Consider the following 19666-nt stretch of genomic DNA (forward strand, 5'->3'; position numbering starts at 1 on the left):
TTTATATTTATGGTGAGTCCTATGAACATATGGTATATTCATGTATAGTATGATAATAAAAAGGCATATTCATGATTATCATATTCATATATTTTCATTGTTAGAACTTAATGAATTTCAGTGTGTAATTTAACTGAAAAGAGGGCAAATATCAATCAAGATATATACTAGAACGTTTGTAGATACTCCCCTAAATAGTTACTCGAAGGTAGTGGGAATGGCCAACAATTCTAAATGGTATGTTTGTCCTTATTGCATAGAATTTGGTGATGGTGAACAGTGTCTCCACAAAGAGAGTTTCTGCCTCATGCTAGTAAAGAAATTAACAGTGTCAATAAAATATATTTAGTTTTTGTTAAATTGCAGAAACTCATCATTTGGACATACGGTATTTTATGTCACTTCTTCTGCATTTTCTAATGTTATAATCTTTTCCAAAATGTCTTACCACATTATTTGGCAAAACATAATTCTGTTATATATATTACTCATGCAGTAAATTAGATAGTTGCTTCATTAATTTGGTTAGAAGATTTTTAACCCTTTTCAGTAAATATTGCCTGTTATGGCACAGTTGCCTGTTGGCTATGAGAAAAACAGCTATTTAACCCTAAACGACTTACATTTTACCTGTAGTTATATTACTTGTAGTTATATGTTACTTTTCATCCTTAGTGATAGTGTCTCTTCGACCCAGAAAACCCCTGATGGTGGGCATTCATCCCAAGATGTGAAATCGGAAACTTCTTCCAATCCCAGCTCGCCTGAAATCTGCCCTAACAAAGAGAGGTAATGAAAACATAAGGTTGTTTTTGCATTTAAGTGTAACACATTAGAATAGAATATCAGCCGGAGATACTCAACATAATACTTGACATAAGGCTGACTGAACACAGGGAGAGTAATATTTGCAGATATGATTTCCTATAGAGCCTTCATGTGCTATCGCCCCTGTTGGGTTTTGAATTGACTTGGCTAATCCTACATACACAAGAATCTTCTTGAACATGAAAGGAAACCTAGCATTGATTATAGCCTGGAGTTATATTTCTGATAAGGAGTAGGCTGTGGATGTGAGCCAGAGACAAATGTGTAAATGTTCTCATTATTTATCACCCTTACTCGTTTTACATCACTGAAACACCTCCATGGTTGGAAGGGAGTGGAGACGTGTTATTCTGGAACAAAACTTTATGATTTGCTCCCTCTGATGACTGCTCAGTATAGTCACAGTAATAAGTGCCAGAGGCTCAAAGATACTCAGTCACATGTGACTATTCTGGACTGGCCTCAGAGCAAATACGGCTCCTAGGGCAAATGTCTAGTGGCCTGCTGGACCAGTTCTTCAGTTGTAGGACACATTTCATCACTTCACCTCTATGTTGATGTGCTTTAAATACCTATGCCTGTTTATGGATCTGCAGGTGGCATTGTGGGGGGCCTGCCACCCCTCTGATAGTAGGTCACTGGTCACTGCTCTATAGCACAATATGCCGGTAGCACATTACTATACAGTAACACTTTCTCAGGATAGTGAGCCATTTTTGTTATCAAGGTAAATTTATTGTGAGTTGTCCACTTAAAATGATTATTTTGTTGATATTTTATGTATTTCAGGCCCTTCACGAAACTGAAAGAAAACGGTCGTTCTAATATCTCCCGTTCATCATCCAGCACTAGCAGTTTCAGTAGCACTGCTGGGGAGAGCGAGGCTTTGGAAGAGTATGAGAGTATGGTATGTATATAAAGTCCCTATTTACTGCCATACTATTAAAATGTGAATGAATTTGCAAAATGGGATCAGCAACATGGAGGGAAAAAAAACTTATACTCATGCATTAATAAATAAAATGTTTCATGTGTTCACATTCACTAACATATAAAATGCCCTGTGCCATTGAGACTAATCACTTAAATTTCTCATGAAAGCACTATACCTGCCATCCAAAAACATGCATGCTGGTTATTTATTTAGTTTTTTTGGCATCTCATGTGCACCCTGTGTCAAAGGAACTGGTGTGATTATAACGATCACTCTTGGATACAGTGGCAACTCTAGAAACAATATATAGGGGGGGCACACAAGATACCACAGTCAAACTGGGGGGGCATTAATAATTTCCACCATTAAATCATACCACTGAAAACACACACACACACACACACACATATATATATATTGCCAAAAGTAATGTGCTATGGAATGATATTGGACAATACTTGATCATTCAACATGGGAAGCCTGAAGCCACAATTTAGTACGACTAATCCTTGAAATCCTTTAAACACAATACCTTAACTTTTCCACATAAAAACACGGCATTAAAGGTATATTTAAAACCCCCTAAATTACAGGCATAGATCACAGGTTGCACACCCCAACCACGCTGCCCACATAGCACCCAGATAACACACATAAGATTTGCCATCTTTGTCCCATATACACCCTGCCTGTGCCATCCTGTTCCCCAAGGCTCAAACATCCTGCTAGTGCCATCTTTGCCCTTCCACAATTATACATCTATGATACACACAATCACATTAACTGTTCATTTGTGTCTTGCACACTCCAGGTTTGTACTAGAAACACATGCTGCCCCTCATTTGATGCGCCAGGGGATGTCGTTTTTGCAAATGTGTACTTTTTGTGCCATAATTTAACTTCCTACGTGAGTAGTAATGCAACGTCAAGGCTTCAACCCTAATTACTGATCATTCACACGCCTTTCATATCTCCATTCACTCACAGAAGCACACGCCATTCTTTCCATACATTTACTCACAGTAGCACACACCATTCTTTCCCCTTACAATCCCAAAGAAATGATGGTAAAGGGAGAAGAAAAAATCACTTTTACAGCAAAAATAAGTTTTTCAGTAAAATTGCAAGGCGCTCCAGGGATGATATGGTTACTCACGTACCGCACAGGTTAAATGGCAGATTTTAATAATATTTGCAGTTCATCAGGATTTCAAAAATTGCCTCGCTCTACCGTTGGCTACATTTAACCCCATGATCAAAGGGATCATAGGATTAAAAATTAGTATCGGCCATTTTTAAAAAGGGAATGTGACTTTTTATATCTATATGATCGCTGTGGTAACATTGGCTACCACAGTGATCATTTAGCTAGAATACTTAAACTTTTTTTTTTTTTTTTTTAAAGTTAAACTACTTTATGTTTAAATAATTAAATTTGATCTTTTTTTATCTGCCTTTAGAGACCCCCAAATAATTTTTTTTACATTTTTATTTTTTTTAACTTAATATTTTATTTTTATTATATACCGTCGGAAAGGTGAGGCGATTACCTTTCCAATGGTATATGTTGATAAGGGGTATGTAGCTGCTTAGATGCCTGAGATACAGGCATCTAAGCAGCATGCCCCCATACCTCTTTAACTGACAATTGTCAGTTGTTAATAAAGTTGCGCGGTGACGTCATCGCGTCATTGCGCGAGACGTCACCGGGCAGATCGGGTGGCCCCGGTGATGCCCTTCAGTGTGAGGGGCAGATCGCCGGGGTAGGTGGTGATGGAGGTCCACAGACCTCCATCAAGGTAAGATAGTGCTAGTGACGGCATGGTGCCGTCGTTAGCACCTGACTGGGACTGCTTGCGATGGCACCATGCCGTCGTTAGCAGTCGAGGACTGTCCTGGGTGGTTACAAATTCGGCGGGGGGGCAACAGGGGGGCAAGGAATAACCTAGGGGGGGCAATTGCCCACCCTTGCCCCCCTGTAGCGACGCCACTGCTTGGATACCATTCTAGATTAAAAGCACACTCTAAAACGGTTTACTCGCTTCCCCTTTAACATATCACCCTATGACCGGTTAGGGGTACTAATTCAATAGACTAGGGGCTGATTGTATGCCCTCTTGAAATTTACTACATTTGTTGTTTTGGTTCTTTAATTTATTTAAAGCATATTTCACTTTGACCTCCCCTTCAAGACAACCTTAGCCATGTTCCTACGTATTCCTGATGTTTATTACATATAACTATGTAGGTTCAGCTTTCAATGGTTAAATAATAGAACTGCAATCCCTGTTAGGGCAGCAAAGTTCTGTACGGCAGGATAATTTCGCCCAGGATTGTTACTATTATGTTGGAAGTTTTTGACGTCAAACATTTTTTTTCTAAATATGTCTTTGCAAACATTTCCCGCAGGGCAGCCAGCCACTGACCGCTTCACCATTCAAACAGGAAGTGTTTGTCTACAGCCAGGCTCCCAGCAGTGACAACCATACAGCCACTACCCCTGTAATCATGAGCCGGAGCCCCACAGGTGCTTCTGTTTTTTTTGTCTATAAAGTTAGGGAACTTTGAATCAAAACATAAATCTGACTACAAGAAACTTATCTATATTTATTACACTCTGTGTCCTCAAATACATTGTCCGTTGCATGTACATATTAACCCTTAACCAATAAATAAAGAAAACAGACACAGTTTTATAAATTGGATATAAATGGCCGTAGCTTTATAAGAGGCATTAACAACACATTAAACATTTAACGTAATAACAACCAAATAAATATATATATAACACACCAGATACAATCCACCCTTTCTTAGCCAGATTGTTTAACCACCAAGCCTCTGTCCACCTCAAAGCAGAGGCGACCTTTACCTCTATAAAAACTATAAAACTAGGACATATATAACATAAATTTATAAGGGGGGGGGGACGCTCGTTCAGCAACAGCTTTCCGAAGATTTTGCTTGAGGTAAATTGATCTCTCTGCGCGCTGCTTATTTATTCAGTTTAAAATTGTCTCGCGCTGCAAGCTCAGCTGCGCTAATTTTCCCGCCGCACAGAACACTCGCACAAACGCTCGCGCTGCAGCACAGCTGATCAACCAATCAGCTGTCCTATCTAATCTACCTGCCCGGCAACCTCAAACTGGATTTAGCTGACCTAGCCCGCCAAAACTTGAATACCCTAACCTTCCTGACCTTTTAATGACCCCACTTATCTAGCTAATGTCCAGCAATGGACAATTAGTGCGCCGTTTAGGCAGCTTGTGCTTTTAATTCTTGCTGGGGATGGGAAAAGGGGCAGTCAATAATTATCATCAGGATTGTGAAACTAGATAATCTGTGGTTCCATTAAAAAAAAATTAGCCCTCACATAAAATTTTCCCCAAGTTTATCACCTTCAAACATAAATCATATTATATTTGCCGTATGAGATTGTGATCTTAACAAATCCTTGGCCTTGCAACAACTGACTCTCAATAGTTACTCTTTGCAGTTGGAAGGAAGGTGGCCATCTTGTGCAATTGATACAATGGGTCTCCTAACTTTTAAAAAGTGACATTTGCTCTATGTAATACATAACCTGGATTACACAGTTTCCAATTAATAAGAAATCCATAACGCACCTATCAAATGCACGTCTGACCATTTTTCCTTCTCACAGATATAAAGAGTAGGAATTCCCCAAGATCCAACCTCAAATTTCGTTTTGATAAACTCAGCCAGTCAAGTTCCGGCTCAAGTACAGTAAGTAGATCAATTTTCTGGCCACAAAGCCTCACATTGAGACTGTCATTCCCCTTTTAACAGTAGACTGTCACTTGTGCTAACAGCATAGCTAGTCTGTTACTATGACATTGATTGAGAATTAGGACATTCTTGTTCATCGTCCTAATTGATGAAACCATCTAAGTGAATCGTCAAATGTTTTATATTGTCCCATGGCAACCAAGTATTACATTGCCAATGTGGGCTACCTTTGAACCTGACAGTAGGTGGTAATGAGCTGACCAGTACTTTGGTACAGAGGCAATAAAGTATTTTTTTTGCCAATCAAACTGAAATAACGGCATGGGACTGGATTGTCAGGCATTTTAATATTATGGTATTATATATAGATTATCAGAAAAACATGATTCTAGTGTACAACTTGTACAAGTATGTATCGACATAGCAATCAATGGAACGGTGCAAAACCACTTTTCAAATGATAATGATTCTATAAAAGCATCATTGTTGTTATGGTATCCTTTGGAGCTGTGTCATCAAACCAGGTACTGATAACAGCCATGGTTAGGCAATATATAAAAGTAAATTGCACAAGCAGAAACAAGAACATTGTAGAGGCCATCCATTAAAAAAAAGCTTAGGGATACCTTCAGAAGGCCATGGTTTCTCAGAGAATATCAAAAAAAGGACACTTATGAAGGTGTTAGTGAGTGGCCATTTAATGGCTGGCTCCCTGTTCTTATGGATGCTTTTATCTACCAAAATGTTACTTTACACAGTCATATGTACTGAACACTACCCTACTCTCCAATAGATACAGCATATAATTATTAAAATGCCTACAGAACGGGCACTACAAACCTGAATGACATGTTCTTTATACTCTACAACTCTTGTTTTCACTTGTTTTGTAAATGTACCTAATACCATATGAGCTTTAGAGCAACATATCCTTATTTTTGCTGTAGAAGGAAATTATTCTAAATACGAATAATGTCATTAATTTGTCTTGTCTTACAGTGAGTTCATGTTCTGATGAAAGAAACTTTCCATCTTCAAAACTGACCTCCAATCCACTCCATGAATAATTACTGCCATGATCCATTAATGGATATGTTTAATTAGTAAGCTGTTCCCCACAAGTGAAGGAAGCAACTGCCACTTTACGGCACTCCCAGTGTCAAGAGAGACTTATCTTGTAATTCAGTACTAATCAGTACAGCAATGGAAATTTTGTTTTTTATTCCAAAAATGAAAAGCAAAAAAAAGCTTTATTTTTCAACCTAAAGAAGCCTACTATTCCAATTGCACCTGATCACCATGTGCCAATTACTGTGCATAAAAAGAATAAATGGACGGTACATGATAAGTTAAATGATAATTGTGCAGAATTTCAGACTGGTGTGTGTCATTACTACAGTGTAACACACTAGCACTTGCCAATTCAGATGACCAGACTCGAAGGTGTTAGTGTCTTTGTTTTTCACTCAGTTCTTTTTCGGCTGGCTGGCATTTTAAAGACACCAGTGCCATTCCAAGAAAACCTACAGACATAAACTTTTTTATACGGTGCACACACACACGAAAAAATGTACCTGAACGTTTTGTAGTTATGTAACTTCAACATAAGGTTGTGGGATTATTACCACAATCTGTTATCTGCTTTTTCTCCTTTCTATGAAAAATATTTTTGCCTCTGTCCTATAAATGGTTAAAGAACTGTGTTGCCGAATGTAACTCATCAATAATGTTACCTTTTGTCATTTTACAATACTTGACATTTACTTAAATGTGTATGGAATTGTCAGAGTGTTTTGCTAATGATCAGTTTGTTACTATAACTATAAAATGTGGTGATACAAATTGGGCCAATATTAAGACAACCATACTTATAAAGAGAAATAGTGAGGACTAATGCTAAGAGTGCTGCAACCAGCATGGAATAATCCGGCTTAGATCATTTCACCGATGTTATGGTGGTAACACCACATTTTCAACTTTGCACCAAAACACATAAAAGAATCAATTACTCAGTTACACATCATACATATTGCAAGGCAGTGCTGTGTATATGTATATGTGTCCTGGAGAAAATGGGCTTTACCTATACACTGTACCCTATAGTACCCTATACCTAAAACATTATTGGGTACCATTAGAAAGTACTGTCTGTACTTTGCATATATTAGGCCTGTTGATTAAACTTGTATAACCCCCTGATAAACTGTCTGCAGTGATGAAGTTAGGCTCATTTTAGCTTCTTAGGCACTCCACATGCATTAATGTAATTTTATTTGACTGCCACTAAATTATTTAGAATTCCATTATTGTCATGAATTCTAAAAAACCATTAAGATCCATCTGAAAAGGTCATAGCTGGATTGCAATACTCAGATGGATAGCTACTCTGATAGTTGTCATTAACCATGCAATTTCTTTAGAAAACTAATTTATTTTTTAAGCAGAGGCTTTGATGTGCAATACAGATCGTTTATAGGAGTCTTTGTATAAATTATGTCTTTGGGAATATGGTCCTGTGCAAGGAATAACTTACAGACTGGGGCAGATAATCTTCCTATGATCAGTGAAGCAGCACAAATGCTCATTTCTGGCACAGAACAGAGATGTCTGCTGTTCCTTAGGTCCATTAAGTGGTCATGTGGAACAGATTTCTTATTTCAGCTGGTGGAAATAATCAGTGCTCATCCTAATTAACGATTTTTGATATGTGGGGATTGCATAAAGCATTGCACATGCCATTTTTAGCCAAATCCATAAATTCCATTTCTGTTTTCCATCGCTATTAACAGTTGGTCATATCATGTCCCTTGAGCTGTTATTGACCCTCAGCTCTCATGCCCCCTTACGTGACAAGCTAAGAGGCAGGCAAAGGGTAACTGATGGATGGTCATATGTGCTACTGTGCTGTTAAAAGTTGCATCAGTCTATTTTCAGATGATGTTCTAAAAAATGTAGCGAGATTAATTTTTGATTATTACATGTTGGATCTGATATTAACGTTTGCATATGGACATTATTATTTAACAAATCAGTAGTAAAGCAAACCTTTAAGCTCCTGTTGAGAGGGATGAGAATCAAATACTGGGCCTCAATTGCCACTAAAGTGGTCTGTTGAAGTTGTCTATAATTAAAGTTGATAGCTTTTACTGTTTCAACGTAGAAAAAGGTTTGAGGACATCTGAGGTCTCCTCTATGTCCATTGAATTTGTTTTGCACACAGATTGGCAGGTTTTATCAGTGGGAATGGAAAAGTTCAGGCATGTTTTTAGGTATCAGTTATATAAATATATAGTGCTGGAAAATCCTTAATTCTCCCATTAATTCAGGGACTTTAATCCCTCCTGTAAACAGCGCAACAAAAAGATGTTTTAATAAATTCTTGTTAAATGTGATTTGCTGGAATAATGTAGGAAGCCATATTTTGTTATTGATAGCGTTCTTTATTTGGAAAAGCAACAAAAAGGAGTACCTTAAAATATAAAGGTTCTGAAGCCAAGTTAATGATGCTTTTTACTATTAGTTGCTGTTCCATGGATAATGATTGATACTTAATTTCAGGTTCCTATTGTGTATCATGGGCCATTTTGTCTAAGTAACAGGTGATCAAGCTGTTTTGTGTTGCATTTAAAAGAGAGCAAAGAAAGAGTAATGCTACACAGAAGTCTATAAAACTAAAACCATAGCCATTGTATTTTTTCATAACTAGCAGTGTTTACACGTAGGCTCCCAATGTGTTTAGATATCATGCACTACACCTTTGATTTGTATATATTTCAAATGTGGTCAGCAGAGAAGGTAGGGAGACTGTGAGGGAGAGGGAACTTCCAGGAGATTTGGGACCTCTGATGGCCAGAAGCTAAAAAGGTCTGCTCATTACCTTAATCCCTAAACTGAATGATAAAATTAGTAGAGAATTTATCGCAACCTGCATGTGCAGCAAATGAGAGCGTATGGAAGACATAAGGTAACTCAATGTTGATGTCATAATGGAATCAATTCATGAACTCAATACACAAAGCCCAGTCAACCTAATTATGATAACCCATGGAAGCTAAAAACTGATTTCTTTGTATCCAGGGTCTCAAGGTGTCATGAACTCAGTAAGATGGCCCTTCTTCAGTGAACACACTAATATGCAAATCGTTCAATCGTCTCAGTTTGGGAAATTGTTTTGGGCTTGAGCTGAAGTATAATTTTGATTTTACTCAGTATCTGGACTCTAAAGACGTTTCCACCCTGCGTTCAATAAAATAAAATATTGCTGTCCAGACTACCAGCTTTCACAATGGCAAAAGGTGTTCCATACTTATTTATGATTTATGAGTTCAGTGTAGATAGTTTTAGGGTGGGCACATGCAAATGGAATGTGGTGTCTCTTTTATTGCGTTATTTAAAAATGTTATAAGCTGTGCACTGGAAGTTAAAATATATATATATATTTTAAAGGGTAAATATAATTTAATATTGTAAGAAATATTATATTTGAATATATATATATATATATATCCAGTTACAAATGCATCATTGCAATTCCCTTGACCAAAGAATTTAAAAGTAAAATGTGTTATGCAAACATAAAAGAAAATATGGCAAATCATGCACTCCAGCAGTGAAACAGTTAAAAGAGATTACTTTGTCTTTAAGGATTGTGCTGGATATGCCATCTGGCAAACCGGGCTGATGGTCCATGGCACTTCATTCTCGCTCCAGCAGCAGATCAGGTCCTACATGTGGCTGCAAGCTGCAACAGTGTAAGTGTGCGGCTGTGAATAGCCAGCTGCAAGCCGCACTTTGGTATGTACTGACCCTGGTATGTACTGTTACATTTTTTTATGAGATCCTCTTTTGAGTGTTTCAGAACTTGAGTGCACATCGTAGAACGGGTGTCATACAACTGTGGAACCACAGAAGTTGTTGCAAAATAACTGCAAGTATGCAATGGCAATTGAGTCTCTGAAAAACCTGACGAGTTACTTGACCTTACTGTAGAGTAAAACTTCTGAGACACTGCATAATATTGCATTGGGTAGCAAGAACGTATGCTGAAATTAGAATGGACAGGATATTTAAAGTTTGTAAGAATATTTCGAATCGAATACAAAACATAGTTTACAATTTGTTATTACACCCTTACAAGGAAGAATTTTATTGCCTTCTATAACATTTAATATATCTGACTGGACATTTTTGATATGCTTTACTGCAGCTGGTTTGCAAAGAGCATGCTCTCAAAGTATGTGTACAAAACAACAAATCCGAATAATTGATAGGCCTGCAGTTGTTGCCGAGAAGAAATTTTATTTTATAATGCGTACATTTAGGATATGTGATTAATGAAGAGACAATGGTGGATATTGAATCATGTTTGCGGGGTCATTACACTAAAAACTAGGGAAGATTCATATCCAAGGCACTGCTAGGCACCAAAAAAACAGGTACACAGGAGCTAACTGGCACACATCCTATAGTCACAACTTGATAATCAAAGTTTTTGGGCCAGACATAAGTGTCTGAGAGACTCGGTGCATGATCCAAAATAGGCTAGACTAGGAGCCAAAATGGAAGGAGATTGTAGGACCACCTACCATCTGGAGCACCCCTCTAAAGTGGAACTCTAGGCAAGTTCTTGACTGCTTTATGGGAAATCCATTACTAACTACAACCCTATTTCTAGATAGTATTTAACTATAGTTCAGCCTACAAGGTTACCAGTTTATCAACCCCTGATGTTGGACATCCCTAGAGCGTCCCAACTTGCCAAAACATTTCCTACACTTGACGTGTTCAAATATTGGTGAACCTTCATTTATGACAGAATATAGTCTCATGACATTGTTACTCTAAGCTTGATGAGATGTTTTGTGGCAGGTAGAAACATGAAGAAACGTGTATATATAAAGTAGCATGCAGATATATAATTTCTACCTAAATGTAGCACTAGAAAATGCAAAAGAATCAAATTCTACGTTTAGATTATGAAGATAATTTTTAACTATATGGGGATAAATGAAGTGGAAATCAACACCATTATTTATATAATGTTTAGATAGGCGGTGCTTTCTGTAAGTCTTCAGTGACCTCTGTCTGTAAATAGTGTACATTTAATTTATTGCTATGGTCTAGTCCTGTATAGAATGAAATCTGAAGTTCATAAATGTATATTTTGTTGCTTAAATGTGTCTTTGCAGAATTCACAATAAATGACCTATTTTATGTCCAATTGGTTGCTTGTTCCGTGTCTTTGTGGCTGTTTTATCATATAAGAATTGTATGTGAAAAACCTATGTCAATGAGAGCTTTGTGGGTTTTCCAAAAGACGTTGGGGGTTATAGAAAAAGGAGATTCTGGTGCAACAATTAAAAAATTGCACTGATTTGATCATTCTATTGGATGCTGTGGTCATAAGACTGTTGGGCACTTTAAATATACCCTTGGATTGTTTGTTCGTATGGATTAAAAAACATTTTCCTTATTACTTGCTTCATCTCACTACCTTACTTTCACTACAAACTTTACATACTTTATAATTAAGCTTGAAGCTCACAGAGATGAATATGAATTTTATAATATTTGTATTAAAATGATAGATAATGCTGAAAATTATGATTTACCATTCCCTAGGACTCATCCTTATTCCTAGATATGTTGTTGTCTTTTTGATCTCTTGCTCACAAAGATTAAGAGTATCCAGCTAAACATAAATTAGAATTACATCCATGAATGTGAAGATAGCACTTTATATATCTCAAATTCAAATGGAAGAATCATTGCTACAGTACTTAATATTTATGCCAATTACTTATTTTCACACAATAAAACGTATGCCTGCTGAGAACACTAACATACATCTATTCAATTGAACATGCATGAAAAATATCAGCTTTTCAGGCCAAACATACATTTCCATCAAGCCATGTGTCTGTCAGTGATGGTGGGTTCTTTTATGGTTATATAACACCATAGGTTTATGGTACAACTCTGGTTCCACCATAAAGGATCCTTTTCACAATAGAAGTGCAACAAACATCAAGTCAAGTTAGTTTTACCTTTAAAAAGGTAATTTACTAAACACAATCAGAAAACAAGGTTTTCAGTTCAGTTTTATACAAACTTCTTCCACTGTACATGCCTACTTTGAACATAAGTTTAATTATTCTCCATGTGCAATGTGACCTCTAGATTGTGGCAAATGTCTCTGTCCATAACACTAGTGCCTTCTGGTACCGAAGTAAGTGGCCCAATGGGTCTGAATTTCTAAAATATGTTGAACTAGTTTGCAAAAGCATGTCCTGATGTCTAGGTACAGGTTTTCTCTATTCTCACAGGTTAATGAAAATTGATTCCTGCCCGCAGTTTTCCAACAACTTGAAAAAGCCTGTAGGAACCAGAGGTGCTACAGAGGGTCAATGTAGTACTCTTCACACAGGCTTCCTGAAAGAGAAAGAATTTAATAAAAAATCTTTATATTTTGCCAATTATAATTGTATTTATTTCCCTCTATGATCTTTACAACTGTAATCCAGTAACCCCGAGATGCTCTTGAATGAGATTATTATTTTGCCATTACCCTCAGGCCTACATTCTTTTCTTAAATCATCTTAAAACAATCTATACAGAAATTCTGTGTTGGAGCAAATATGTTTTATAACGCTGTAATAAGGCCTCTTGCCATTTCCAGTTCTTTTTTTTTTTTTAAAGAGTAAATCTTTTCTTGCTAGCGGGAGCGATAGTTATTCAGAAGATATTTACACTGCAAGTTTTCATACTTTTATTTTTTGTTGTTGTTTTTTGCTATTAGTTATTGTGTAGTAGCTTTTGGTAAATATGTAAAGACCTGAACAATCATGCTTCATATTTCTTCACAATGATGTAATTCTCAAAATGGACAATATATTTGTACTCTGTAAAGACATCTGTGATTCTGATAATAAAGTATATTTAATTTTATAAATAGTAGATTGGAATTAGGGTAGCATTCTTGTATGTAGCGCAATTTGTAAATATCCTTGCACCAGCATACATCGCAATTTATTTATTGAATTAAGCTCATCATTCATTATTCCTACATCAATAGTTTCTAATCCCTGGAATTGTTGCATTGGATTTAAAATAGCAAAATTTACTGTTGGTATGTATGAGTATACATAGACAGCTGTTCACTGTAGTGTTTTCTCCTTCATCCTCCAAGGGCCCTAGACCAGTTGTCCCGTTCTGCTTTTTTGGGCAGGATTGGTCATGGTCTCCATTGGCCAGCCCACAGATGTTACACATCAGAGATGTGCTACTGGCAGCCAAGCTGCAGTTAGCTGGAGCAAGGTCTCCATGCAGAAGGTTCCTACCCAATGGCTGTCATGTCGGGCTCCTGATTTGGCTTCTGGAGCTGTTGTGATGCGCTTATGGGGGCACAGTTGTGACATGCAACATGGGGCAGGGCAGGCTCTGTGCTGGATTTAAAAACCTGTAGCTATTTTACTGAAGTACCAGAGTGTGATCATGCAATTCTGTATCCTGAAGCTGTGTTTTGATTCATGGACTGTCTGACTACTGCTTTTTGTACTTTGCTGACCTGGCTATGCAGACTACCTGGCCTGTGTAACGACCTTGGCTCTGTCTCACTACCTGTCGAACATGGCATCAGCTGACTACCTGTCTGTGTACCTGACCTGGCTTCCTGGGGCTACCATTCCTAAGTAACTACCTGTTGCATCTCTTATCTACGGGTAACTGGCCCTATGGCAAGGGATTTTCTATCTATACTCAGTTCCTGGGTGAATAACTCCTAGATTGTGAGCTCCTGGTATTGTGACACCAGAGATGTGAAATCTATCAAAGTTTCTGTTTTCACAGCACATAAATGCAGCTTCCTACATGGCTACTCCATGACATGAAGCTGAGCACAGCAATATGAAGTCATATCCCAGTGGTCTTCTTCAATACATTGTAAGTTGTTAAAGGTAAGTGCAAAGCTGTAACTAGGACTCTTGGCACCTGGGGCAGGGTCAGAGGTCCTGCCCCTCACTCATAAAACATCCGCTTACATTAGAAAATGCAGAAGCATTGTTGCCAGGTGGTTCAAGTGTGACCCTTACCTTTTGTGCCTCTTGCATGCAGAAATTACATACCTAGGAACGGAGTGGTCCTGTCCCTAACCATGACACCTGAAATGTTGGGGATAATGAATGGTGGCCCTAACCAACTGCTCTTGACCATCCATGGTGCTCTCAATACAAAGTAATTAATTTGCACATGCAAATCGAGCCCTGGCATCATAGAGGGTAAGCACTCCGGGTATAGACATAGTCTGGCCCAGGCTCCTATGTGTTATATATACATAGCATTTTGTAAATATCACAGAGATAACAGAAACCCACCAAATCCAACTACAAATAGTTAGGAAAAGGCCTTGCATGAACGTGTGGTAAGTATACTTGAACCTCTCTAAACCAGCCCTCCTAAGATGTTACGTAATTTTTTCCAGAAACCCTCCCTTCACTCCCTTTACCCCTCTAAGGGTCAGGACTCTAAACAGGCTTGCCGTCTCGCCAGCCGCATCTAGGGTCATCACTGCCTAGGTTTTTCCAGAAAATGCAACACTGATCTTTCTTCCATATCATACCGTCAGGTACTTCTGTTCTTCCTACTCATTCACTTACACTAATGTTACTCACGCTGCAACCCAACCACAAGTATAACTTACCAATCATAATATTTTCTTAATATGGCTTTTTCTAAATAGAAACAAAAGAGAAATGCAATTTAACTTACAATATACAGGCTTTTAAATTCCATTTCAATGATAATAAAACATGGATATGCATGATTTGACAATAGTTGGGGTTTATATAAATGGGGAGGAATATTCATGGAAATTGTGAAAACATTTTTATCTTGTACTTATACCCCTGGTATAGATAAACATTGTTTTTTAGTAACTGTCCATTATATTAATCACACCATTATATACGTTTTTTAGTGTTTATAACAATACAATGGCAAAAGTGTTGTCAGCTTCTTAAGTCGGAAACTCTCAATCACTAATGAATTAAGTGTTGAAATGCAAAAATGAGGGCCCCCAATCTTGACCCCCATAGGAAATACGAACTGATAGTTAAAGTCTAAATATGAAAGCAACCCTCACCTTGTTTGAGAGTATTCCTGCAGAAAACAAGCAAACGTTAGATAAGTCAAGAATATAACTTAACCATATGCCACACACAGAGTAATACTTATTGTATTTCTAAGATATTGCAAAAGAAAGTATGATTTCCAAGGTAATGATCTACTTAGACAACATATTGTGCTCCCTAGTATTTTAAGCAAAGAAACCTTAGCAAATCTGTCATTTTATTCTTTCTCCTAAAAGTGTAATCAGTTAAAACACCACAAAAACCTTTAAAAAACTCTTTCAGTTTCTATGGCAACACTCTATCATTAAAACATAGCAAGACTTCAGCACATACCCAGCAAATACCATTCAAAAAACAATAAAACAGAAATATTAGGGATTTCGCCATACTATATGGTCAAATATTGCTTAGCCCGCCACTAAGGTCAAAGTTCCCCAAGTTTTTGTTGCTATCCAAGATTTCTGTCCAATTATTCATAGCTATTAACTTGCCAAGGACTGCCTTGCATCTTCTATCATTCCCTGGTTTGTGTCCCATGACAAATAAGTGTTCCCAACAAAAATCTTAAATTAGGTAAAATTGTACTTTGAACTATGCCACTATTTGTAATTATCAAACAAAACACATCAAATGAATACAAATGTAGGGACAGATTATAGGTGTCCTTATATACAAAGGCATGATAAGGCATACATCACTATAGGGTAAAAATAATTATGTTTTTGATAAATTCTCACTCTGGGAATAAGGATGTCCGGGCAAATATTGGAAATCTAGTCTTATTGGAAAATGGAAAGATGTCAAAAGGATGACATGTTTCAGAACTTTTTTGCTGTTGATGAATTAGATTTCCTATACTTCTCTGTTAGCTAGAGTGGATGATCATGGGAGTTGTAATTCATTATCCAACTGGAATAGTCTACAAGCAGAAGTGGTAGAGACTAACACAGTGAGGGGTTGAAACATGCATGGGATCCTGAATCTAAGACAAGACCTTGACTGATTAAAGTATGAGTCTTTGCATCAGGAAAAATGGGCACACTAGATGTGCCGAATGGTTCTTATTTAACATGAAATTATATGTTTCTACTTTATTTACTTTTCATTGAACATGGACTTTTTACCTCTGCAAAAATATATTGCCAGGGACAAAAGTATCAGAAACAGAATAACAATCAAGATCAACCATTCTTCCAAGCGCCATCTTTTAGATTCTGTAGGCAGAGATAAGTAAAGTTAGCCAAACCACGATCTTGTTTTCAGCACAACAGTATATGTCAGGTAACTGCTGGACCAGCATCTTATATATATATAGTTAATATAGTTATATATATAGTTAATTTAGAGGTATCCCCTATTTAGAAAGAAATTGGATAAATTATTTAGTCACGGGATGCACCTTCAAAGAACCAACAGAACTAAGGTTTAGAACAAACAGAACTGAGCTTGTCGGAAATAAAATCGCACCCGTTTATGGCGGAGATGAGATAACAAATGGTATCTCTGACACAAAACACAATTCTATTATTTCTTCCTCTGTTATTGTATAAAGTATATAATGAATGTGTGTATGTATGTATGTATGTATGTATGTAAGCCACCTAATTGGCTATAGTGAGGTTCAGCTGTGGCAAGAAACTGCACTAATAGATTAGATGTGCTCCTATGATATGTTTTAGAAGTGAAATTAGTGTGGTCTGGGCTGTGATTATGAGGTACATTTGGCATATGTGAATTGTTCAGCAATTACTAATTGTTTTTTGGATTTTTGCCCTGATTTAAATTTAGTCCTAAATTTCAGTGCAGTTAATAGGAAAACAAAAATCTGGTATGATTAAGTGACCTATTGTGTCATTTATGACTCACTAATAATAATATTTTATTTATAAAGTGCTAATGTATTATGTTGTCTGTATGAAAGTGCCATAAAGTTAGATGGCAAGCTCACCGAGTTCCTGGCAAGAATAGTGGGCTTATGAAGGCCCCACTGTCATGATGAACTCATATAACGTAGTGGATGCATGGAAGGGTAACCCAGCAGAGGTGGTTAGTTTCTTTGTTTAAGCATTCAATGAGTTAATCTGAGGTTGATTTAATGTGTTTCTTTGTGAATGCCCTCTGTATCTGTTCTGGCTAGAGGTGTCATCTTCCCAAAGGACCCCTGTGGTGATTCATGGCCTAACAGATAAGGACCCTGAGTTATAGGAATTCCATTCCTATCTTAAGTGGGGGGTTTCCATCACCTTTACCCCACCATAACTTATTGGCACATCAAAGATGGGACCCAATTCTTGGGGATGGTGTCATATAATCGGTCATGTGGTCAGAGGGGCGTTTGCTTGCAAAAGTCTGATTTAGGGACAAAGCAGCGACCTCAAAGGAGAACTCCACGATATTCTGTGATCAGAACAACATCATAAGAAACCATCTGGACTTAAAGAGTTCCCACAGGCCTACTTATTGGAGAAACTCGTGAGTGAGGGTCCTGTGTTTAAGTCCTATTGTTTTTAAGAACTGTTTGCCGTTTTATTTTTATTTTGTATGTCTTGTTTTTGTAATTCTGGCACTGTGTAATCTTTGTCTTTTTGTTATTAAAATATTCATAATCCAAGTCTGTCTTTGGGCTCTAGTATCGATATCCACAAACCCTAAGAGAGGATAACACGTTACCATATTGTTATTAAGTTTTACAATATATATATATATATATATGTTAGTTGCCTGGGGTGGGTTGATATATATATATAGAGATAAAGGTTCTAATTCGGATTTCTCACGAATCCGGTATCAAAATCGTGAGTGGTGGCAGACTACCTGGGGGGATACAGGCAGGATTTGGGGGTTAATTTGGTATAGCTTATGCCTTGTTAAGGGGTCAAGTTAGTAAATCCAGAGGCCTGGTGCTATTAACCCCTTCATGCCCACGCCCTCCACACAGTCACGGCTTGGCAAGTAGTCTTGACCGTGACAAACTTGGCGGCAGCTAGGTGGGATATCTAGAGTTTTTTAGTGCTATTTATATTGCCCGGTTTGGTGATTTTAGTACTAGAAGAAATTACATGGGTTTTGTGTAATTTCCCAAAGACATTACTCAGTGCCTAATTACAGACATACAGTGCAAAACAGTTCGTTCCTCTCCCTTTTATTTTTCTCTACCATACTGCATTATGGAGGCATATCGACGACAGCCAAAAGAATCTCTGGAGCTGGTTTGTCAAGAAAGGAATATACAAATTTTTGGCAAAAGCAAAGAGCAGCTGATTTTGGATCTCCTGGAATATGATAAACTTTGTGCAGAGCAGGCCATTGGAGCAGATGTGATTTTGGAAGAGCCTGTGGATCAAGGATGTTTTCCTGATAAAGTTAACGCCTTGAGTGTAATGGACTCTGAGTTACAAGTGGCACTAAAAGATCTGGGGAGCGTGGATCCTCAGCTAAAGTTCAACCTGATTCTGCAGTACAAGGAGAGAGAGAGGGAGGCTGCGGAAAAAGAGAGAGAGAGGGAGGCTGCGGAAAGAGAGAGAGAGAGGGAGGCTGCTGAGAGAGCTGCGGAGCGGGCAGCTGCTGAACGAGAAGCTGAGCGGAGGTACCAGCTGGAACTTCTACGGTTAAAGCAATATAGTCCGTCTCCCCAAAGCATGGTTAACGGAGATGGATATGCTAACCGACCTCGCCTGGAACACTTTCCAATGCTGGAAAAGGACACTGACTTGGATGTGTTTTTGAGAGGATTTGAGAAAGTGTGCCGGCAGTACCAGCTGCCCAAGGAAGAGTGGGGAAAGTATTTAACCCCACGTCTGAAGGGGAAAGCCCTGGATGTGTTTGCTTCCTTACCAATGGAAGTTGATCAGGACTATGAGGCCATAAAATCTGCCTTGTTAAAAAGTTTTAACCTCACCCCTGAATTCTACAGAAAAAAGTTTCGAGAGATGCAGCAAGCTACATCGGACAGTTGCACCGAATATGCGGGACAGATTCGGACTATTTTCCGGCAATGGACTGGAGGCCTACAAGTTACTACATATGA

The 19666-nt window shown here is 37.8% G+C and overlaps 1 protein-coding gene across 1 annotated transcript in view; it reads left to right on the forward strand.

Moving 5' to 3' along the window:
* Window positions 1–19666, forward strand: part of LOC149289664 (rap1 GTPase-activating protein 2-like) — a 148355-nt gene extending 128689 nt beyond the window's left edge. The window contains exons 19-23 of the mRNA XM_089490213.1: window positions 676–789; window positions 1618–1735; window positions 4172–4289; window positions 5427–5509; window positions 19553–19666. Coding sequence (XP_089346339.1) covers window positions 676–789; window positions 1618–1735; window positions 4172–4289; window positions 5427–5509; window positions 19553–19666 — 547 coding nt within the window. The remainder of the gene's footprint in view (window positions 1–675; window positions 790–1617; window positions 1736–4171; window positions 4290–5426; window positions 5510–19552) is intronic.

Source organism: Sceloporus occidentalis, unplaced genomic scaffold (assembly GCF_023333645.1).
Source record: "Sceloporus occidentalis isolate IW3139 unplaced genomic scaffold, rSceOcc1.0.p SCAF_43, whole genome shotgun sequence".
NCBI classification, from domain to species: Eukaryota; Metazoa; Chordata; class Lepidosauria; order Squamata; family Phrynosomatidae; genus Sceloporus; species Sceloporus occidentalis.